The sequence below is a fragment of the Oryza sativa genome, chromosome 8 (assembly GCF_034140825.1).
Source record: "Oryza sativa Japonica Group chromosome 8, ASM3414082v1".
NCBI lineage: Eukaryota > Viridiplantae > Streptophyta > Magnoliopsida > Poales > Poaceae > Oryza > Oryza sativa.
In genome coordinates this window covers 26952701-26977189 of record NC_089042.1, presented here as the reverse complement: position 1 = coordinate 26977189, position 24489 = coordinate 26952701, and the positions used below count along the sequence as shown (strand labels likewise).

The following is a 24489-nucleotide window of genomic DNA, read 5'->3' as shown; positions in this document are numbered from 1 at the left end:
ACGTCTTGGTGATATAACTTTTCATGTTAGAATAAAGTTGCATGACATTTGGTCTCAACTTTATTTTATTATGTTTAATTATGCGATAGCGTTATGTTGAGCCTAGACAAACCGGCCATTGTTTTAACAAGGAAAAAGTACGAATTAACCTCTCTCCCCGAACTATCACGGTCGACCGAATTACCCCCTGAACCACAAAACCAGACATTTTATATTTCGAACTTTTTAAACCAGACAAATAACCCCCCTACCTCAATCCAGAGCGGTTTTCATCTTACGTGGCGTACATGTGGCGGTCTAGTCAGCAAAATAATTAAAAATCAAGGGGGCCACTTGTCAGATCTCTCCCTCTCACCTCTCTCTACCTCTTTCCCTATCCTTTCTCTCTTCTCCCGGGCCTTGTGAAAAACACGGCGGCGGCGGCGATGTCAACGTTGCGAAGGTGAACACCGGTGAGGTGGAGTGGTGCCACGGTCCCTCGCCATGCTCACCATTGAGAAGAGAGGAGACGGCAAGAGGCAGAGAGGCGGATGGCGGCCGGAGGTGGGGGCCACCTCGTCAATGGCGGATCCTGGCAACACCGTCGTGTGTCTGCGCCAACCGACCGCCCGCCCACTGCCCATCGTCCGTCTGCGCCAACTGACCGCCCGCCAATGCCTGTCCCTGCGCCACCGTCCACCACCCGCTGCCGCCAACCGCCCGTCCCCGCACCTGCCGCACACCGCCCATCCTCGCCGACTGTCTGCCCGCCCACCGCTTGTTCACCTCCAGATCTCCCTGCCCCTGTCGTACTTGAAGGTTGTCGTCGTCGTTGTCAGGCGGATGCCAATCGAAGGTCATCGTCGTTGCTCGAGGCCGCCAGGGCAAGTCATGGGAGGTGGTCACCGCCGTGCCTGCCGCCTTTGCCACCGCTGCCCACCTCCCCCAGCTACCTTGAACACCCCACCCTCCCCCCTCCCCCCCCCCCGCCCGTTGCCCCCAACCGCGAGATAGAGAGAGGGGATAGGGAGCTCCTCTGCCCCGTCGCTGTCCAGCGCCGCCCGTTGGAGGCCGCCGAAAAGGATCAATCGCCTCATCCCTGCTTTGCTCGGTGAGAGAGAGAGAGAGGATGATAGAGTAGAGAGAGAGAGGTGAGAGGGGAAAGAGGTAGAGAGAGGGAGAGTATGACATGCAGGCCCCACCTATTTTTAAATAAAAAATTGCTGACTGGACTGCCACGTAGGATCGAAACCACTTCAGATTAAGTTTTGGGGGGGGGGGGTTTGTCTGGTTTATATACTTTAAGGTGTAAAATGTCTAGTTTTGAGTTAGGGGGTAATTCGATCGACCGTGATAGTTAGGAGGTTACTTTTTTTTTCCTTTTAATAATGTGATTATGAAAGGAAGGGCAGAGCCGCATAGACCAGAGAGTGACACCGCTTTTATCATTTCTCTACATCAGCACAATAATCTTCGTGTCATCAGCACAATAATAGTAATTATTGCTATCGATCTATTCCCCGCTATTGCACAATTTTTTTTTGTCAAATTCTATAGAATTTTCCAAGATTAGTAGATTTTACAATTTTTTTTGCCCTATCAGTAAATAAGCTTGATAATTGTGTAACCGAGCGGTTTTCGTTGGTTTTGACATTCTTTTGTCCAACACAGTTCAGACTATTTACAGTAGTCTCTCTAGTGATATATAGTACTACCTCCTTAAAAAAGGTATGACGTTGGTTAGTTCATTTTTGAGCTAACCAATGTCAAACCAAAAAAAAATGGAGGGAGTACTATAGTACTACCAATACTATCATTAGTTCATCAGTTGTACTACTACCAATATATAGAAGCTGAATATTTATCGGTTATTCAGTTCTACTGTGAGTAGACAAAGTTGCTGTATATATTATAAATAGGTATGATCTGTTTAGCGTAAGAAAAGATGAAATGTCTAGATTAATTCTACTAGTATAGACTATCGTAAAAATCAACTTGATATATAGTCGATCAATCGACGTCAAGATAAATATGTTGCGGTTACAGCTACAATAAAATCATTGATCAGCTCATCATATCCACTACCGGAATCCAGAACTTTCTTGACGATGGAATCCCTACCGTTAGAATTACTTGTTACCCTTTTGCAAGGTTATATAACTAGTGGCCATTACTAATAGACTAATATTAGTCCTAGCACTACTACTTAATCCGGTTCCGTAATTCTTTGACGTTCTGGAGGGAGTACTCATCATTGACCCGTGTAGAACACGTTACACACGCACGCACGTATATATAAATGCTTTATATGTGCAGCTTAGCTGTATTAGCAGATACACACCGGCGAGATCGAGACGCGTACACGTAGGCGACGGCCGGCGCAACGGTAAGCGATCTAGCCGCTCCGGCGAGCCCCACTCTAGCAATAGCCATGCATGGCCATCAATGGAGGAGCAGCAGCTATAGCTACTGCATGCATATATATATATATAATATATGATATATACACACTTTCTCGGTTTTAAAATATAGTAACACAAAATTGATTAAAGATCGATGATCTTAATACTAAGAGTCCGAACAGATCACGCATCTATTCGATCCGTTAATTTCAAGGTTTCTATACTTTGAAACAGATGTAGAACGTACGCAGGGGCGCAGCTATAGGGATGCCGGAGGGGGCCAACACCCCCCTATCCCACCCTCTGCTGTACTAACTTACGCATTAGCATATTAATTAGTCCATTATCAATAAATATGATATAAAAAATTAATTAATAAGAAAGAGACGGAGAGACAACACAAATCAACTCCTCATCTTCATTGCTTCGTGGCTTCACGCATCTCTCTGTTCTCCCATTGCGTCTCGCTGTCGAGCATGGTGTCTCAGTCTCAAACTGTCAAACATCCAATGATACAACTAAAGAGCTGAATTCAAGCTTTTTTTATGGCAAAACACATGATGTCTTATTTTATCGTCGGTATTGCTTACTCTGACTTATGACTTATCCGTCCTGTCCACACCCCCCTAATCATAAATCCTGGCTTCGCCCCTGAACGTACATATGCGCGTCATCTAGCGTATTGAAGAATCGTACGTACTATACGCGGCGTTTATACGTGGTTCGGATCATCAGAGTCATCAGAGACTCTCTATGGGAGATCGATCGAGTCTCGCCGGCCGGCCACCGTGCAGATCTAGGGCATGCAGCTGCAGCCACCTCCATGATTTTTTCAGGAGGATCGATCGATATGGTGGTTGGGCCACTGGTCCCGGGGCCCCACATACGTATCGATCAATCGTATCTCTCCTGGTATGGTACAGCTGCTTCGTCAGTGCGACCACCAATTTAGTTTGCGTTGCCAAATCGATCTCCTCTTTTGCCTCTTCGATCGTCCAATTGTTCATCATTTTAATTGCTGTACGTTCCACACAGTACACTGTGTGTACTGTGCTGCCCTCTCTGTCGTCTAGCTTAACTCATCATCTGCTTAATTGATTGGTACTAGTACATTAGAAAACCATTGCAATTCTATTATTTCCTTTTTTCATCACCAAATTGATTAACCTCCTTGGTTTCTTGATATTCAGTTCATCTCCAAATGGAATCATGTACCAGCAACTCAAGATCGCCCATCTCATCTCTACAACTTACAGCAAGAGAAAACATTAGCGAGCTAGCTAAGATCACAAACGAGAAACTGTTGCATGCATGCCAGCCATATCATTGATGTGTGAGCATAAGGGTGAGGACAAAGATCACTAAAAAACTAGCTAAACTGACACCAAATCGATCGATCTTGTACAGTCAGATCATACGTCGTCGTCTCGTCACCGCCGCTATCGACGACCTGAACAACGTGCCAAACGCCATCCTTGTCGATCTCACATTGCATATGCATGCTGCAAGATTTCTGAACAATTAGCTGCTAGTCCATGAATAATTATCACGCGGGAGCTAGCTAGCTGGATCGATATATATATATATATATATATATATATATATATATATATATATATATATATATATATATATATATATATATATATATATATATGCAAATCTAAACAACTTCTCTTCAGCTCTGAATTTTGACTCATATTGTCAGGAACGTCCTCTGCCAACTCAGAAGCGAAAACTAATTGATTACTATATCACTCAAAAATCTCCTGACGATCGAGGAAAATATGGTCTCTCATTATGTTTTTGTCAGATATGTATGAACAATGTGTGTGTGTGTATCATCAAGTTTACTGCACATGCTGATTTACTTCAGCTGGAGCAACACTCTCATCAAGCATGACAAAACCTAGCTAGCCACTTAGCTAGGGGCTAGGCTGAGATATGGACCCCGGGGCCCAATGCAAATTGTTTCGTGTAAGCTACAGTTCTAGCTAGCTTAGCTTGGTCCTTGAACACCAACTCACCAAGTTGTCACTACAAAAATATTACTACCAACTAGTATGATTCTGCTCGATTAGTGTACAATTCCACCAATGGTTGCGATCCATGTTTCAGTAGATGTCAATGCAACCATCCGATCGGATACGTACGTATGTGCAGATAAGATCAATGCTTTTCTACATGAACTGCTACTGAATCAAGATCATTTCTGTTGCATCCATGTGTGATCTCAGAGTTTCAGAAAACATGCAGTACTAGTACAAACCAAAGATGAGTAGTAGTACAGGCTACAGCGAAGATCTGCAATTTTGATCAGATTCAGGACGCGTGCAGTATTTGACACTGCCTAATCCTGTGTCCTCCAACTGACACCAAATCTTTTCTGCAGGTCAGAAATCTAATAATAACAGGGCTCCAGTGAAGTTCTTGTTCATGCAGAGCGGCGTCTAGCTCTGTCGCCACCCCTCGATCGCATTCTCACTTTCGTCTTTAAATATCGCTTCAAAGCAAAGAAACACAGTGACAGCGTCGATCGTCTCAGATTTGCAGCAAGAACAGTTTCTCTCCTTCACCTCCCAACAATGTTTCTGTCAGGCATTCTGCTAAATCAGCAAAGGTACGACCAGTACAAGACGAACAAGAGCATCATCATCGTGAGCTTACTATTAAACCTTTTCTGAATCCTGATGACGAAATGTCACTGCAGATCATTGCTTCTTCTTTTTTTCTCTCTGTCAAGACCTTGTGCATTCTGATTTGGTTTCTGACCACATTTGATCAAAACATACAAATCTAAGCTGAGACGCTGAGATTGAGAGAGATCATCATCTGGGTGATCGATCGATCCGGCCCCGGGGCCCTTGTGCTTGTGAGCTTGCCATTAAACAGCAACGAGGACATTGGCATCTGCTCACTTGCTCAGCCATGAACTGAGTGAACAGAGGTCGGTGCCGGATTGCCGGTCGTTGCGTGCAGCGAGCCTCTGGTATGATCAGTCATGTGTGAGGACGCATCCTAATGCAATCCAAAGGGACAATAAGATGAACTCATTTAGGAATTCAGTTATGCAGTTTGATGCTGAAGGGAAAAAGTAAGATGAACTTATTCGGTTAGTTTGGTGATGAAGGAAAAAAAGGAAGAGAAATTGTCATGCAGTTTGATGCTGAAGGAAAAAGGAAGTCATTCAGTTAGTTTGAATCCGAAGGGGGACAAAAAAGAAGGAAAGTTTGAATTCAAATGTTAGTTTGAATCTGAAGAAGGAAAAAAGAAAAAAAAATTGAATCTGAAGAAGGAAAGAATAAAAAAGTTTGAATTTTTTAATATGAAGAAGAAGAAGAAAAGGGGAAGTTTGAATTCAGATGTTACTTTGAATCTGAAGAAGGAAAAAAAGGGGAAAGTTTGAATTCAGATGTTAGTTTGAATGTGAAGAAGGAAAAAAGAGGAAACTTTGAATTAATTTGAATCTGAAGAAGGAAAAAATTGAATGTGAAGAAGGAAAAAAGAGGAAAGTTTGAATTAATTTGAATCTGAAGAAGTAAAAAAAAACAAAAAAATTGGCTTCGCCCGGGTTCGAACCGGAGACCTTCAGTGTGTTAGACTGACGTGATAACCAACTACACCACGAAACCATCTTGTGCTTTGAATCTTTTAAACCGTACTAATACATAAACTATTCTATCAGTGCTTATTACATGTCAAAGCTTATTATACAGTATCACTTATCAGTAATAAAACTTCCCACACATGGATGGCTCCAGCAAAACTCTTCTTCCACTTCAACAGTTGAACAACGCCTCACTTTTTCACCCTAGCTGAAGAAAAGCAAAAAAAAAAAAAAAAACAGTTTCTTCAGCTTCAAACTTCAGATTTCTTCAGAGTTCCTCAGACTTGAGAGTTCACAACAGTATTTACTGTTAACCATTAGATGATCTCTCTTCATTTCCCCTGTCAGATACGAGCAATGTGCATATATATGGCACTGTGTATGCATGCAATGCTGATTTAATTTCCGGCAACATTTCATCATCAAACAGACAAGGCCTAGTCTGAGCCTTGTGTCCGGTCCCCGGCTGCATATTGTCCTTGTTGTGCGTGTAAGCTACTATGGAGTTGTAGACTGGTCCTTGAACAGCTATGGACTGACACGGAAAATTAACTCGGCTTTGATCTGCTTGATGATACTCCTAGTTGGTGTGCCAGGAGTCAGGACAAGGAGGACAGAGGTAATGCTGGTTAATTAATCACAAGTACTCCAGTGTCTAGCTAGAGTTTGTTGGGTGGTGCAAACTTCTTTTGGATTTTATTTATATAATGAATGAAAATATGTTCTTTATATCCAATATTGATATATGCAGCCAATTCTTTTGGATTATCTACGTGATTATAATATAACTTAGATATTTTAATAAATAGATTTAACAAATAGTTTAGAATAAAATTATCAGCAATGCAGTAGAAAAAAAGTTTTTTTTTTAGAAACATATTTTCAGAAGCATCGAACACACAATATAGTGAAGTAGCTGAAAAAGATAAGGTCGGAAAAACAGGTCAGAAAAACAGGTCGGTAGCATAGTGTTTGCAACACTCTAAGGCCTCGTTCGGTTTAAAGGGGATTAGAGGGAATTGGAGAGGATTGAGGGGGAATAATTTCACACCACAGTAGGTGTGGAATAAATCAACTTCAATCCCTCCCTCACATGAATAAACCGAAGAAGGCCTAATAGTGTACTTATCAGCTTCTGGTTTGACTTCCATCGAAGTGAATTTTTATGTTTTTAAAGAGTTTACTCGATGACCCTCGTATATAGTATAGGGGATCTTATTGCACGGTTTAAGGCCTGAACCATATGAGGATGGATCCACGTGTTAAAGGGTGCCTTTCTCGACTAGTTTTAGACTTTTAGGCTGTGTTCAGTAGGGAGAGTTTGGAAACTCTCCCTCCAAACACGTAAAACGAGATGGTTCATTAACATGTGATTAATTAAGATTTATACTTAGCCTAAAAAGTTATGGGTAAGGTCTTTCTTTCGTTTGTTGAGTTTCTTTTTTTAATAAAAAAAAAGATCGGAGAAAGTAGCTCAAGAGAAGCAATGTTGAAGACAGAAGACTGCAAATTGCTAGTGACATTCTTTTATACAGCTGGAAGGGTTAAGATTGCTGAAGGAGACTAATTTTTATATTTGTTCCTGATTTGCTAATTAATGATCCAACATGAGAAGTTCCTTGTAACATAGTGGAGTACTCGATTGATGGTCAGGAAGATCAACTGCCCATGAGCTAAGCTCTGCCGAACAGGTAAGCTTAGCAAATTGCAAACCGCAAGAAAACATTGGAGTAATGTGTTACAAAACGGGCCTGAAATCACATCGGAAACCAAACCGCGGAAGAATGCCATAGGAGATCCAAATATGATGACGACACCGAGACACGATATTTGATAACGGAGTTCAGCCAAGGCCTACATCTCCAGGGCACTTATTACGGGCACTCCTCCCCGATCCAGCATATACAGCGTATCAGAGTTACGACGACTCACGGCCGGTCGCCGCCGGCAGCCGCTCCCTCTCGCTATGCTATGTCGACATGCGGTTACAACAGGCACGCCCCTCTATTTATGAGAGATCCTATGATAGAGTCCGACTCGTACTCTAGTACTCCTAATACCTATTATAACTCTAAATCCTAAACTGTAACCGACTACGTAGACATATTTGACATAAACTCTAACATAATGTAAAAGAAAAAAAAATTGGATCAAAGATTTAATGTTCAGGAACAAAAAATGGTAGATCAAATTGAAAACAAGACGAAAACATATCAGAATAACCCAAAAGGAAAATATTTGAAGCAAAAAGTAAAAGAAAAAAAGGGAAAAAAATGGCTTCGCCCGGGTTCGAACCGGAGACCTTCAGTGTGTTAGACTGACGTGATAACCAACTACACCACGAAACCGCTTTGATTTGTGTCGCAAACAACGTTTATTTAATCAGTAACAATCTGCGAATTGTACAATAGCAGTAGTCCACGAGACAGAAAACCTGAATACATAGCAAAAGAACAATGACAGCTTATTTATTTCAGTTCCTGAGACTAACAATAGAACATGCACACACAGGACATACTAGAACAATACAACTTATTTATTTCAGTTCCTGAGAGTAACAAATATTTTGCGGATTTCTGGAAAAAAAAACAATCAAATATACTGATGTTTACACAAATGCTAGAAACAATAGCCTCTTATCACATACTACTGCTGCACAGAGCAAAATAATTCTTCTCCTTAGAAGCAGCACTCCTCCAGCAGGCAACAGCAGCAAAGAGCGGCCAAACTGCAAATAGTACAGGTGAAATAATCAGCAAATTATGTGTTGGGGCCTAATATCATGAAGGTACCAACAGGGCAACAAATGTGGACAACAACTTCATAACAGTGTGATCCAAGTAATGAATACGGATATCACGTCTGATTTACGATGTTCTTATCATTTTTCTAAAAGAAAAATAAAATGGTTGTATGTGTGTTTCAGAACCTTAATCTGTCTAGTATGCCATAAGCCACTGAAAAAGCTTCATTTTTTTTCCAGTATGTTGTCAGTCTATTCCCAGAGACTTTAAGAGTGTGGATTCATAACCAGAATGCTTAGTCAAATTCATAATTTACTCTTAAGTTCTCCGTGTCAACATATACTGAAACTTCTGACGATAATGAGCTGAATGGCCATCTACAATTACAGGATATGTGGCTACTCTCTTACTGTAATTTCATATTATTTCTAAAAGGTTGAATCTAGTCAACTTATAACCAAGAACATCCTACTTCTAGGCTTCTAGCAAAAGTGACATTTTGGTATGTATGGCAGCTTCAAGATGCTTTACATTTTGTAACCTTTTGAACTCACTTGCTATTGACAGTATAAGTTGAGTTTACTATGCATATTACAGCATCTTATACTCATGGCAGAACCATTATAGGGAACATTGCCTATAATAAAAAAGCTAACTTGAGACCAAATCAAACTTCGCCTGCTGCAATCCCCGCAAATTCTCTATCCAGCTCATGAAAAGAAAAATGAAATAGAATAATCAGTAACCTTTCCTACTACTTCAAACATTGCCTGCTGCAATCCCCGCACTCTTCTTCCATTCATGAAAGCAGGAATAACACCCTCCTAACTCTAAAAAAAGACATCTACTACTATAAGCAAATGATAATATAAAAAAAAAAGAAGGCAAAACCATCTCATCATCTGGATGGAAGCATAAAAAAAATATCACTAACCTAACTTATCCTCATAGAAAGCAAACAATAATATTAGCAGTAAGTACAACACAGTACATACACCCAAAATCATCTTACCATCCTTTGAGAAACCCAGCTCCAGAACCCTCATCACCACAGTGGTGGTGGCAGTGGTCATATGGCAGTGGTGGCGGCGGGTAGTAAGGTTGCTGGCCCTGATTGAAGTAGCCCTGGTACCCTGGTGGTGGAGGCTGGTGAGGTGGGGGGTAAGGCCCCTGTGGTGGAGGGTACACACCATGGGAGCTAGGGTAACCCTGAGGAGGGTACACAGCACCTGATGGAGGTGGGTATGGATATGGCCCGGATTGAGGATACCCTGCAAATTTCACAGGAGATATATTAGATCAGGCATCAATTTGACATTTTGGTATGGATTCACACCTTCAGGAATTGCAAATCTGAGGGCCCCCCCCCCCCCCTAAATTTCAAGAACAGCGACGAACGGTGGACATGGTTAGAACATCTTACTAAACAATCGCAAGAAAAGGATTTTTATCGAGACAAGAAAATTATAAGATATCCGGAGTAAAGCTTGGCTAATTTCAAGGATCCAGCAAAAGGGCCCTCACAAACTTGAATGGTTGACTGTTTATTGCTCAGCTAACTTCTGGATCCAAGAACAGTACTAGATTGGTTCAATCTTGCGGGAAAGTTGAGATCTTTGATAATAAGAGCAGTACTACGTTGCTAGTAACAAATATAGCAAAAAGGATTGCGAAAATCTCGAGAAGAGATGCAGATCTTGCCTGGTGGAGGGTAGGGTTCGTCGGGAGGGACTCTCTGGTAACTCATAATTCCCCTTCTCCTTTCTGAATTCTTGCTTGCTCGCTCGATTGCTTTGGGCTACTTCTGATCTTTTTATTCTTTGAGATATTTGCGTTGTTGCTGGAGACTTTGAAACTGGAGATATAACACCCAGAATTTAATTCATGATGTTTACAGGAGTAGGAATTTTTAATTGTTCCTGGTAAAATTAAAAAAAAAGGAAAGGAAATTCAACAGAAGTCTTTTATGGTTGAAATAGGAAAAAAAATACAGTTCACAACAAAAATCATCAAATCAGCTTAAACCAAACAGGATTTGAAATTTTTTAAAAAAATCAACGAATCAGCTAGAGTAGTTTAACTCGGTTGGTTAATTAGAACGTATGGCTATTAACGATAATAAGGCCGAAGATTTACTTTTTCCTGGAGGAATCATCCAAGGAAATTTTCGTTTTTGCAAGATCAATTAAAGTAGTATATATACTCCTATATACTAACCAAATAAACGTTGGTAGAGGTCGGATATGTAAATTATTTCCAATATCTTTTAAAAAAACTAACCAAATAAACAGCTAGATAATTACGTCAACCAATGCATTAACGAAAATTTTAGGCTGCCTAATTATCTCGGGGTCTCTACCTCTCATGGGCCTGAAGCCCATTATCACAGTTTCGTAGGCCCATCTGAAGAGGCGTATCGGCCCATCTGTTCACTCGATGTTCCTCTGATCCTCTCCCTCCAAATTAAGGATATAAACCAATGCAAATTAAATTCCAAATGCAGCTAAAATTTATAAGGACGACATCAGAGCTAATTTACTTTATCTGGCAACATCTTTTTTTTTTGAAGAAAGGGCAATCTGGCAACATCTTTAGCTATTGATGATATGGTGAATATTCTTTAAAAATGAGATATGGCCACAGTTGTTCTCTAAAAGTGAGCTACAGCACTTTAGTAGTCTCTAGGAGCATATGGAGTCCTTTTTGGACCTATTTCTTTTTTGAAGACTCCTTTTTCGACCTTATATCAATGTCATTATTCGAAGGTACCAACACACATGGCCATGCGTAGTAGTACATATATTTCTCCTACAGTTGTTGACTTGTTGTACTGCTAAAGGAGAACCTGTACTGCACACAACAGAAGTACAGAACCAAAGTCAAAGCATTTTATAGAATTAATTAATTATCTTATCAAACATAAGAATTGTGACAGGTGTTTTTGTCGAGGGTGAACTACTCAAGCGGGAGACAGTGAGGCCCCCCTTGTTGGTTTGGCCGGGGGTAGCGGGTGAGAATCGAGAACTCGGTAGAAAATGTGATGTAGAGGGGGTCAGGCCCCTCTAGAACAAAGAGACAAAAGGAATTTATACAGGTTCGAGCCGCTGAGACGCGTAATACCCTACTCATGTTCTTGGTTGATCGACCAAAGATTACAGGTGCTTGAGCTGTCGAGAAACAAGCCTCGGTTCGCCAAAGAATCGATCCCCCCTTCTAGGTAGGCCTGGAACTCCTTTTATACCTCAAGGGGTTACCATATGGGCCCAAAAGCCTATCTAGGGGTGAAAGAATGCATGTTTTGCAATAAATGCATGTCTTGGAAGTTCCCCCACGAGCGCCTTGGTCATGGGGACTATCAAATCATGTCGCCTAACACGAGGGACGCTCGTGTCATTCGCCATTTAATAGGTGAAGACTTCTGGGTCCTCACTTGCGTCAGGAAACGGAGATCTTGCTCTAACCGTAGTAGACGTACCGACTCTAGCTGTGATGATGAGGGGCTGGCTAAACCCCTCATCATCACGATCTGATGGGACAGGACAGGCTGCACGCCGCCTGATATGCGTGGAAGTGCGCCTGACACCCTTGGTCCCATTGGTCATTCGACCGGTCACAAACCGGTTAGGCGTGCTGCGCGCCGCATTAAATGCGGCGCGGCGCGACCACTCAGGTCGCCATAAATGCGGGTAGGTGGGCGTCTTGGAGGCGGCCACCTAACCCAACAAGCGTGGCGACCCATGGAGGGGGTTGCTCCCCCGACCCCCAATCACGGAGGAGGCAGCTGCCGCCCTACCTCAAGCCCGACCCCCCTCGGGGGAGAGCCACGTGGCATTGGGGGGCAGCCTCCTCCCTCTAGTCTTTGATACCTCCGGGTCCATATCATCGATAGTGTTCTTTCTGCTTAATTAATAAAATGATTAGAGAAATATTTCTCGAACTTCTAAACAGCACGATTTTTTATTTTTTAAAAAAGAATCTATATATGAATTTATGAAAAACTATTTTAAATCTCCTTTTAATTTAATAATATTTAATTCATTTTTTTATTCCTCCTATAATTATTACAAATCATTCGAGGATTAACCATTTAGCACAAATTAAAATAAAATTTCATGAACATATGCAAACTCAAACAAGGCTAACTTTCAAGAATGTCATGTAGCTAGGCCGGCCATCCAGGTATATGGAACAAAATCCCCTCAGCATAAATCCACAGTAGGAATGTAGGATATTAGAGATGCAATTAAGCCTAGCATGAGCAATAAGAACCACTCAGGCTAGCCAAGGAGACTGCCCATGAACCAGCTTAAAGGATCATTAAATTGCTAATCCTTCAGGGAGGACACAGGCAAGTCATCCTTGGCTATCAGAGATAAGTCCTTACTGCCATCCATGTAAGGCTGCTTCTCTCTTTTGCTTCATCTAGTGTTGGTTACCTTAGCAGCTTAGCTTGAATGGTCTGTACTGCATTGGATTGTTGCTTCCATTCAACATCTATTTATATATACCTTGTAAAGAACAGTATCTGATACTTTGTGTCTATGTAGGGCCTCTATAGAATATCTTATCATTACAAACTTTTAGCTAGCAGCATATAGATATGTTCCAACTTTTATGCATGTCAAACCTGTATATATGGCTTTGCTGAAGACACGAGCAGATGTGTCAAGAAATGATGAGCACACCATATTCTGATGGCAACATATATACATAGAACTTTACACTGGATACATAAGGAAAATAAAGATTTCCTTGGATTTTGTGAAATAAGAACAATTTGACCCCCGGAAAGGGATACATATATAGAGGGATCTGATTCTGATGAAATCCATGCTAAAAGATAGCTGAATGCCAGATCGACAACTCAATGAATAAGGACCAAGAAGTTGGATTGACTTCTGATTTGCTCTATCTAGCAGCTAGTAGTAGTTTTCAGGCAAAGTTGACAAATCATGATGACAATTACTATACTTAATTAAGATCAATATATGAGGGTGTGAGTATATATATCTTGTTGAATGCTAATGAATTTATACACGTCCTTGGAGAAGTTAAAAAAAATGTTCTTGGAGTTTTCTGAATTTCTTACTCGTCAGTATATCTTGTTAAGATAATTATTTGTTTGCATGTATATATATGTATGACATATATCAGTATAAAGTCATATACGCCCAATTATTTTTAATTAGTTCATCGGTTCGATCAACATCGCCATAACTGAAGCCTGCATATCTTTCACAGATCATCGAACAGAGAGTAATTTAAATTTTGTTTATACCATGCATGCATTTCATAGCAAAACAAGAAGTTCACCAGATTTTTTTTCCAGAACATACAAAGATATGATAATGATGCGGGCAGCCGGCCTCTTTGCACGGGATGCTAGTGCTCGATCGCTAGCTGTTTGGTTGAGATATGATGCTTTCTGAATTGCAACTTTCAGGCAAACGGTTTTGCCAAATGCATTAATTAATAATAAACTAAAGCAGCGTGAAAACACAGTAAAGTTTATAACATGGATGGAATTAAAAAGAACTGAAGAAAAAAAAACGTCAAAACACAGTAAAGTTTCATTAAGCACTTGCATAGTTGCATTATAGCCAACTTAATTGTGTTCTTTCTTCTAACTGAATATAGATCATTTAAACAAAAAAAAAACGAGATTTGAAAGGAAAGACGTCCCTCCTGACAATTTTTTAGAAGAAATTGCGAGCGTGTTAGGGATTGAACATATGACCTCGGGGTTAAAACCACACCCCTTGCCACTACAGTATTAAGTGCATCTCATATAGATCATTTAAACAAACAATCCATGAATAAATTAGATCTCTATCTTTAGTTTCAGACTAGTCTACCGATATCATGCAAGTATCTATGCTGGATCAACGTAAATCAGCCTTTTTTTTAAAAAAAAATACAATATAGCGGCTAGGAGTTACAAAAGAGATGCTAGAAAGAAGGGGAAGGGGAGGGAAAAACAATACTCTCTCCTTTCAAATTGATTATCATATATATTTATGCACTAAGACCAAGAATAATTTAAATCACATCAATTAAGACATGAGGCGCCTACAAATCGGGCGCTGATTTTTTTTTTTTACAAAAATCGGGCGTTGTTCCACCAAGTAGGTCCGAATTGTTTCACTAAGTAGATCGAAAATGTTTCAATCGTTTAAAAAGTTGAAACACAACCAAATCACCTCATGGAACATTTTGCTACAACGTATGAAACAAACGGTTTTCAAAAAATCGGGTGTTGTTTCACCATATATAAAATAATGTTTCAGCAAATAGTGAAATGATGTTTCAATTTACTGCAACATTTAATCTATACATAGTGAAACATTACGAATACACTTGCTGAAACATTGTTGGTGGAACAAAAATTGAAACGGATTCCCTTAATAGAGCGTTTCCATAATATGTGGGTAATTTGTTGCAACGGCGCATGTGGTGGGTCACGTGGTGGGGACGGCACGGAGGCTCGGGAGGCGCGCGCAGAGGCGCGGGGAGGGGCGGGATCCCGATTTTTCTGGTGCTAATCGAGCGCCCGATCCCCAGCATTTTCGATTAAGACACCATGCACACATTATCCCACAATGCATGCATCAATTAAAACACCATGCCAATCATTACTTAGAGCAAGTTTAATAGTATAGTCAACTACTAACTCCAATTCATCTATAGCCAAACTAATAGCTCATTCATACAATAGTTACATACTACACTATCAATAACTGATCCAACCTGTCACACACACACTGCGTCTTGGAGTCCGTACTACAGCTGACTATAAATATGTAGCCCGTTGCTCTTCTCTCTCCTCATTTATCTTCTTAAAATATGTTAGCAGCTGGCTTATAGCCTGCTATTGTACCTGCTCTTAGCATACACACATTCTCACATGCTGCATTAATTGTATTCTGATGAAATCCGTGTTCATGCGGTTATATGATGATTAATTTGAGAAATTTTTAATTCTATTATATGATGGTCAATCTGGGAAGGATGGAGTACAATGTTGCCGGATCAATGTAAAAAATCAGTTTTGGTTGTATGAGAAAAGTGAATTACTTCATATTGAAATGAGTTTTCATTACATCAAGATGTGTTCAGGGCATAAATTTGACCATCAAGGGGAGAACTTGATCAGTTCTCAAAAAAAAGAAAAGGGGAGAGCTTCAGAACTCAGACTTCTATTGGTGTAAATCATGTTCACTAATACCACAGTACACTGTACACACCAGAAGTACTCCGTTTACACACAGAGATATACAGTATATTATTGTTTGAATTTGACGTAAAAAACTGGTCCTTTCGATCAACTTCTTCAAGCGCAATGGCCAATGGGTGATCATCCTGAAAATTAAACAACTTGTTCCAAGAAATAATGCAGTACTATACAGTCAACTGTCAAATTAACCAATCTTGAGTAAGAATTAAAATAGTACTGCATGCGTGGACGCATGCAGAAATTGTAGGAAAACAGAGAACTGAAACACACCCAGAAAAGAATTCTTCCACCGTTCAGTTTTAAGACTGGCTTACTTGATAGACACACTCTCATCCTATACTATGTTGCTATATTTTGGAATGGAGAGAGTAACGGTTTGGAGGAGCATAGGACTAAAAATCATCTTTACTTTCTGAAAACAACAAATTAAGAGGAGTCAGATCATTACTATCAGGTAGCAAAACCATGATATATGAAGATCGTATCGTTGGATCTTAAGATCTGCGTTCGCGAAAAAGAAAATAACCACGATCCCCATAACCGACTCTCGATCGAGCTCAGATTAAGAGACTGATGCCTAGCATGGAGGATAAGAGGTAGCCGGGCTAGCCAAGGAGACTGCCTGTACATATATATGCATGAGCCTGCAAGCAGCTTGATCAATCCATCCATTGATCACACACACATATATATATAAATATACAGGCAAGTCATCCTTGGCTACCAGGACTCACTCTCATCACCATGTAAGGCATCATCTCTAATTTCTCTTCAATAATACAATTCCTCTCTCACTTTTAACTTCACATTTATATATCTCCATTTGCATTGTCTAAGGCATTTGGGCACTTGGCAATGGACTAATGTGTATCATTATTGTATGTGTCCTGCAGTTTGCAGTGTAGGAGTGCCCATGGCCACCTATTTATAGCCCTATCTGACTGTTACTCCTAACTATTTCTGCAAAAGCAGAACACTTAGATAGAATAATGCAGGAGTTGAGGCTTTCTGCTAGCTATAGCTCAATTTTTCGATCTATTCTTCTCTCCTTTTTCTGTTTACAAAGCAGCAGGAATATGTTCTTCCTCATGATTGGAGTCGATCTCACTTTTTTGGGCATTCTTCGTGGTTTCAAAGTTGGGAATCTAATCGTACTATACATTCAGTTATCGTCGTCGTAGCATATATATGTAACACCAACGATATATCCGTATATCAAGCGAGGTTGACATGTAAGTTGACCTATGACAGTATATATCTTCCTACAGACTCAAGTGCTCATATATTCGTGCATATTCACCCAAGTTATAACCATGTCTTAGTTTTGTGATTAAGCTAGCTAGCTACTTACGGCGCGAATTTCAAAATTTGGTTATTTAAGTGCTAAGTTCCTTATTTGATAGGCTAAGTTCCTAATTTAAAAAGGTTGCGCATATATATATCCGGTTGAATGTAGAGGCCGGATAAAAAAAATACAATTCTCTAAAAAAAAAAAGCTACTTACGGTACACAGATACCACATTCAAAAACACTCATGAGTGTGTGCCTCTTCTTGTAACTTAACGTACGCAAGATTCAAGAGTCAACAAAATGGAGGCTCCATAATAATAAGGGTGTGTTTAGTTCGTGAAAAGAAAATTTTTGGGTGTCACATCGGATGTTTAACCGGATGTCGGAAGGGGTTTTCGGACATGAATGAAAAAACTAATTTCATAACTCGCCTGGAAACTGCAAGACGAATCTTTTGAGCCTAATTAAGCCGTCATCAGCACATGTGGGTTACTGTAGCACTTATGGCTAATCATGGACTAATTAGTCTCAAAAGATTCATCTCACGATTTCCATTCAAATTATACAATTAATTTTTGTTTTTATCTATATTTAATGCTCCATACATGTTTTCAAAGATTCGATGTGACGTTTTTGGGAAAAAAATTTGGGAACTAAACCATGCCTAAATCCGTAAGCCTCTCACTAAGGAATCGAAAAAAAAATTAGAAACCTATCCGTATATGCATAAATGCGGTCATCAATATAGTATTTAGAAACTAATGAGTAGAGTAACGTACCTACGACTCCACCACTGTATCTACATTACTTCTACAAAGAATGTTAAAAATTCTAGTGAAATTGGCTTGATGTATTCCATTTCAAGAAAAAAATATACTACCTCTTTTTAAAAAAAAATATGACACCATATTTATTTTTATATGTTTGATCATTCGTCTCATTTAAAAAATATATAATTATTATTTATTTTGTAGTGAATTGTTTTATCATCAAAGATACTTTAAACATTACTTCTATTTTTTTATATTTGATTTTTTTTAATAAGCCGAATAACCAAAACGTATGTCCAGAAGAGTCAATGGAATCATATATTTTAAAAAACAGAATATTATATTAAGAAAATGTAAAATAAACTAATTGCATGCATGCATATTGCGGGCCAAGCTGCATAAATAGATTGGCAGTGATCGAGGGGCGGCATGCTCGAATGGAATAGTTCATGCTTATCCTTCTAAAAGGCAATAATGCTAGCTAGCTGACCTTGAGAAAGTTACATCGATCATATCAGAAATCGTAGTCATATATTATATTATACATCGATATCATATCATGCATGGTGGGTGTGTGAGAGATGAGTGAGAGAGAGAGATGAATATATGGCAGTTGAAAAGCTACCTAGGAGTAGCTAGTATCTATGAATTAAAATATATAGTGCAAACAACATATACAGCGAAAAACTGAAAACTGTAAAAGTTTTATTTATAATGACGTGGAGAAATCTCATACATCCACTTGTATATCATATTATATTTTTCCATGGTTTCCACTACATATTTTTTTTCCTAGTATCTGGCTCATGCATGCATGCCTCTTAGGATTAATTGTTTTTCAAATATACATGTATTTACAACAGGGATGAATGAATGGAGAGAGTCTGTTCAATGAAATTGCTGGCAGCTTCAACTTGTACATTTTACTTGAACCGTCCAAATTAAAGATGGCCTGTTGAGTTTCATTAAAATTCCATGATAACAATGTTCTATAGATATTAATTAACAGATAGGATATCACAAAGGATCCTAAGAGCAAGTATAGTAATGTACAGTCAGCTGGCAAAATCAACAGCTACGTCAGCCGAATCCAACGTGGAGGAGCGAGAAATCAAGAAAGAGAAGGAAATGGGCGAGTCGCAGGCTTGGAGCGTCGTACCCGAGGCGAAACGCCCGCTCCCAGCCCGTTGCAGGCGATTGAGCCGGCGCCTGCTCCACAACAGATGCTTTGCACATGCATATGCTTAGATGTTTCAATTAGGTAATGTATCGATCTTATAGCCAACCCATTATACAAGTGAGCTTTTAGAGCATGGCTAAGTGACATGGCAGTGGCTTTCAACCGGCTGCTGGCTACGTTATTATCCTTGCTCTAAGGTCATTCCCAACCCAATGACTAGGATGATGTCCATAGTATTAAATAAGCTGCCACCTAGGACTAAAAATGATGTGGCAAGTGAATAAGTGAGGAAAGAGAAGGAAACCATATCTTGCATGAGACATGGTTTCTACACAACATCCAAGATATCATGTGAGATAAGTAGCATTAAATTTAACTATGGAATAGTGGTGTTTGCATTGGAAGAGTAGTGTCTAGTACTAGTTTCTTGATGATGTGGAGTTTATGGAAACTATGTATAGTGTATTGGGTTGAGAATGGTCTAATACCTTCTTAAGAACCACTCAGAACGAATTAGCTTCTTGTCGTAGAAACGAAAATAATATATGACTGTTATAGTTTGCCTTACAATTTGAATTAATGTTAAATAATATATGTTATCCAATTGTCATATATCTCCCACCAAGTTGTTCTCATATGTTTAGAACATTAAAATATTATAATTTGCCACGTAGATTAAAATAAAAAGCAATTTTCCAAACATCAAAATTAATATGCAGCAGTTAGCTGCAGCACCAAACGCGAGATTATCGTATTTTTTTCTCAAACATAGTCTAAATTGGTAGAGCAATGCATATGTAGTTCACTTTATAAGAAAATTTGGCGAGCCAAATTTGACCATTTTTATTTTTCTACAGAAATTATATACATGAAGCAAATATGTGATACTATAATTTCTTTCTATATATTCTATGTAGAGTAAAGTGTACGGGCGGTTCTTAAACTTGTAGGGGTGTGTCACCTAGGTCCCTAAACTCCCAAAATGCATATATAAGTCATAGAACTTGTCATAGTGTGTCATCTAGATCGTAAATCGCCACAACTCCTTCACGTGGCGTTGATGTGGCATGCCACACGGATATGATGTGGCATCATTTTGACTGACAAATTAATGGGACCTATTAAAAATTTTATTTTTATTTTTTTTCTCTTTTTTCCCCTTTCTTCTCCTTTCTCTTTGACCCGAGCAGAAGAATGGAAAAAAAAGAAGAATGAGAAGAAAACAAAAATAAAAAGAAAAAAAAAGGACACATCACGTCCATGTGGCATGCCACATCAGCCCCACGTAGGATACCAGAGGGGATGTATCGATTTGGGATCTAGATGATACACTTTGGCAAGTTCTAAGACATGGATATGTATTTTGAGAGTTTAGAAACCTATATATCACAACCCTACAAGTTTAAAGACCACCAATGCACTTTACTCTTATATGTATGAGCAAAGCTTTCTCGAACAACTAAGATATACTGAGAAATTTGAAAGTTTTTCTAATCAGGTATATATAGTGGCTATATATTGTATGCTGCTTAATTATATAGAATATATAAGATATTTATTCACCGGTTCTTTCCTTTTTCTTTTTTTTTTTTGCATTGACATGGTACGTATCCCATACAACATATTCAATGGTTATCCTTTTTTAATTGTATTACACAAAATTACCTAAAGTAATAGCATTACTCAAGAAATTTTAATGATGAACCAATCAATACCATTTTCAATAGGCCAAAAAATTTAATATATTCAAAATACAAACTAGCAGTGATACTCCCTCGGTATTTACATATATGATGTTGTTGATTTTATTTGGTCAAACTTTTGAAACTTTGACCATCAATATTTAGTTGAAAACATAAACATTATATGGGTAGATTTTTCATTAAGTGATTTTACAATATTATAAATTTGTTTTATATTATTGTTATATTCTAATACTTCCTTCGTTCTTAAACATAAGTTCTTTTAGCATTAAAAATATACACAAATATAAGCATATATCTAGAGTACTAGTTATATATCCCACCAATTCATCCTCATTTAATGTTCACCAAATCTTACCCCCTAACCACCTCTTATTTCATAAGGGGTACCATACTTTTTTCTTCTAAATCCTAGTCTTCTTTCCTACTAAATAACCTAGAAATGCTTATATTTAGGAGCGGTGGGAGTAGAAACTAGGGATGAAAACGGAGCGGATACGGACGGATAATGCTCATACCATATTCGTTTTCATATTTTTTTACCGGATACGAAAACGAATACGGATAGCTCGAATACGGAAACAAATACGGATTATCTCGAATACGAATAAGAATCGAATATGATCGGACACGAATACGGAAACAATTTTTTCTCGGAACACGAAAACCAACTCAACTTCTAATGGAAACAAATATCAACATATATAATTAGCTCATTTTATATAAAATGAGGTATAATTTATAAATATTTTTTAAAATTTAAATAATATTAATAGTATGGACTAGTGTTAAGAGATAAACTACTATTAAAATCTATAAAGGTATATTGAAGGTTATAGAGTTAGAAAGAAATGGGGTATGTCTCATGGGTCCTGCGGATATCCGAATAGCACTGTTCACCGGATATCCGAATTATTATCCGTATCCGATGGAAACCCTGGTACCATATTCGTATTCGTATCCGGGAGAAAATATCCGTATTCGTATCCGTATCCGAACTATCCGAGAATTATCCGATCCGAAAGGTATCCGTATCCGTTTTTGTCCGGAGCGGACGGAAACTATCCGCTCCGTTTTCATCCCTAGTAGAAACTAGATGGCCAAAGTTGCTCACAAAGACTGAATAAAGCTAATAATATCATAAATTTAAACATTAAGGCAGTAATACCTCCAATAGCTTGCATGATTGCATGTATTCTAATGTGAATTACACAAGAACCGAGGAAACACTTATCAATTAATTATTGCAATGATGAAGAAGTTGCTAGGTATTGTGTGTTATATGTCTATAAAGAGAGGTTAGTCGCGGTCCATATTTAAATTGACTCATGAATATGTTTGTGATCGAATTCGTACTTCATGCATGAATATAATCATGTTACCATGATACACAGTACTTCACTTGAAAATGCAATTACAAGAAGCAAGAATGAATTAAGTTCTACTATATTAGTAGAAAGTGTACAATGATCTTGTTGCACAAAAGATATAGCTAAGCTACAAACAAAATGTTATTACAAGACACCCTTTTCACTTAGAAAAATAAAAACAATAATAAAGTCAGAAAGAACGACGAGCTAGTAGCTACAAACATTAACACATTATTACATACAAAAAAACATATAGTGGCAACCTAGCTAGTTATGCCCAATATTTGTACGTCGTGTTCTTGCAGCCATCCGATTCCGATCCACTGCAAAATAATTAAGACCTCGTTCCTGTATTCTGTCCAACAGAATTAATAATTCCACTACCAATAGAAACCATTATAACATATCTCTTCATGAATAAACATAGTTAAGCGCCACTTGATGAGCTAGCTAGCTGCCCCTCTCATCAGGACCAAAATAAAGTAAAAAAGAAAACTATATATGTATCGTATAGAGATACATACACATACACACATATATATGATTACATATTTACATTGGATCATCATGGATGATGGATCCAAAATACTACATCCATTAATTCCTAAATATAAGGGATTAATTCTGCCTATGTGATGGGTAGAAAGAAGCAGCATCAAAGTACAACACAAGATCGCTCGACCTGCATATTAAATAATATAATCTGCATATATATATATGATATCATTAATTTGATTAATTATCACCTGTACCTTAATTAGCCGCACCAGCATGCATTGATTCTTCAGAACAGATCGGCATAGATACAGATGAAGGAGAGATGCAAGCCTAGCATAAGTGACAAGAATCACTCAGGCTAGCCAAGGAGACTGCCCATGAAACCTGCTGAAAGGATCATTTTCTGAATAATAATTAATGATCCTTACACACAAGGACACAGGCAAGTCATCCTTGGCTACCAGAGCTAAACCCTTGTCTCCATGTAAGCCTTGCTCTCTTAGTACAAAAATAGTGTACATATATAGCTTTAGATATATCTCTACTCTCTGCAACTCTTCAGGACCATGGATGACTCTAGCTAGCTTAGCTTGATCTTGTGCCTGTTTGCTATGCATGCTTCCATCCACCAGGACCTATTTATAGTGCAGTGAAAAGCAACTGTGACCTAATTTTATTCTAAAGGTCCATATAATTAAAAACATATCAAGAATATCCCTCATCATATTGTTCATGCAGAATATATTCTTTTGCCAATTTCAACATACATGCATGCATATCTGCATATGTATGCAGCTAGCGCATATTACTGGCTTAGCAATAGAATGCATGGATGATTAATTTATATATTCATTTTCTATTTTTTTAAAAGAAAAGAAAAAGAAAAAATATTCATCTTCTCTTCTCAGAAAGCAGTGGATGACAGCTTCCTTCCATCTTGGGAAATCGGAGCTTTGCATTGACCCCCTTTAGAAGAAGATTTTATGCTGGAAGGGAGTACCTATACATCTTTCGAAAGATTTTTATAATCGTATCACACAGATTTTTAATCTTTGTATTAAAATCCGATAGATATAATAAAAAGCAAAAAGCAATTAAGAAACACCATAATGGACACTAAATTACCATATCCTCAAGAAAAAGACCAAATCCAATACAAAATTTAAAATTTACATGCGAAGATTCAAAAATTACAGTGTAACTTACAAAAGTTACAGTGTAAGTTTCATAAATTACACTGTAACTTACAAGAAAATGCACTGTAAATTTGAGTGAGAAAATCGAGTGAGAGATAAGAAAAAATCTTTCGTGTGAGATATAGCAAAATCGCTATAACTAATTAATAGAAATCTATATGGATGGCTAGTTACCCAGACGCGTCAAATTAAAATTGCATAACTAATTAGCTGGTATTGTCTTGGAATTGGATCCAGTGATATATATATCTACCCTGGCCGCCCATAGCTTTTGACCTGGAGATACTCGAACAATATGATCATGTATGATGACATTGATTTTATGTTTTTTCTATTTTGTTCTGATCTGCATACATGCATGGGTCTTTTTTTTTCCGGTTTATGTTGCGTATATGCTCTTCGATCAGGATTGGCAAAAGAAAGCAAAGTTTTCTCCTTCCTTCAGCGTATTCTTATCTATGCCTCCTATTCCTTCCCCATTTTTGATAAACCATGCAATATGATTAATAGAAGTAT

General features: G+C 38.5%; 1 protein-coding gene, 1 long non-coding RNA gene and 2 other non-coding genes across 4 annotated transcripts; all 4 read right to left on the bottom strand.

Annotated features, from left to right (window-relative positions):
* Positions 1–5939: 5939 nt before the first annotated feature.
* On the bottom strand, positions 5940–6013 carry TRNAV-AAC (transfer RNA valine (anticodon AAC)). Its single transcript has one exon. It is a non-coding gene; the product is annotated as a tRNA-Val (tRNA).
* A 2249-nt stretch (positions 6014–8262) lies between these two features.
* On the bottom strand, positions 8263–8336 carry TRNAV-AAC (transfer RNA valine (anticodon AAC)). Its single transcript has one exon. It is a non-coding gene; the product is annotated as a tRNA-Val (tRNA).
* Positions 8337–8503: 167 nt separating this feature from the next.
* Positions 8504–10518, bottom strand: LOC4346163 (cysteine-rich and transmembrane domain-containing protein WIH2). The gene is made up of 3 exons (XM_015793204.3): positions 10434–10518; positions 9745–10003; positions 8504–8716 (listed from the first exon to the last, which is right to left on the bottom strand). Exons 1-3 carry the CDS (start codon positions 10477–10479, stop codon positions 8668–8670), a joined length of 354 nt encoding a protein of 117 aa, XP_015648690.1. The 5' UTR covers positions 10480–10518; the 3' UTR covers positions 8504–8667.
* An 11805-nt stretch (positions 10519–22323) lies between these two features.
* LOC9269127 (uncharacterized) lies at positions 22324–23394 on the bottom strand. Its single transcript, XR_001548221.3, has 2 exons — positions 23032–23394; positions 22324–22961 (listed from the first exon to the last, which is right to left on the bottom strand). It is a non-coding gene; the product is annotated as an uncharacterized lncRNA (long non-coding RNA).
* Between the last annotated feature and the right edge of the window lie 1095 nt (positions 23395–24489).

Bases quoted from the DNA above. Each gene is read 5' to 3' on its own strand.
- LOC4346163 (XM_015793204.3), bottom strand. From the start codon at position 10,479: ATGAGTTACCAGAGAGTCCCTCCCGACGAACCCTACCCTCCACCAG. The intron at 10,004-10,433 runs GCAAGATCTGCA...TGAAATTTGCAG, and splicing joins CGAACCCTACCCTCCACCAG to GGTATCCTCAATCCGGGCCA. The intron at 8,717-9,744 runs GTAAGATGATTT...TACTATTTGCAG, and splicing joins GCTGGGTTTCTCAAAGGATG to TTTGGCCGCTCTTTGCTGCT.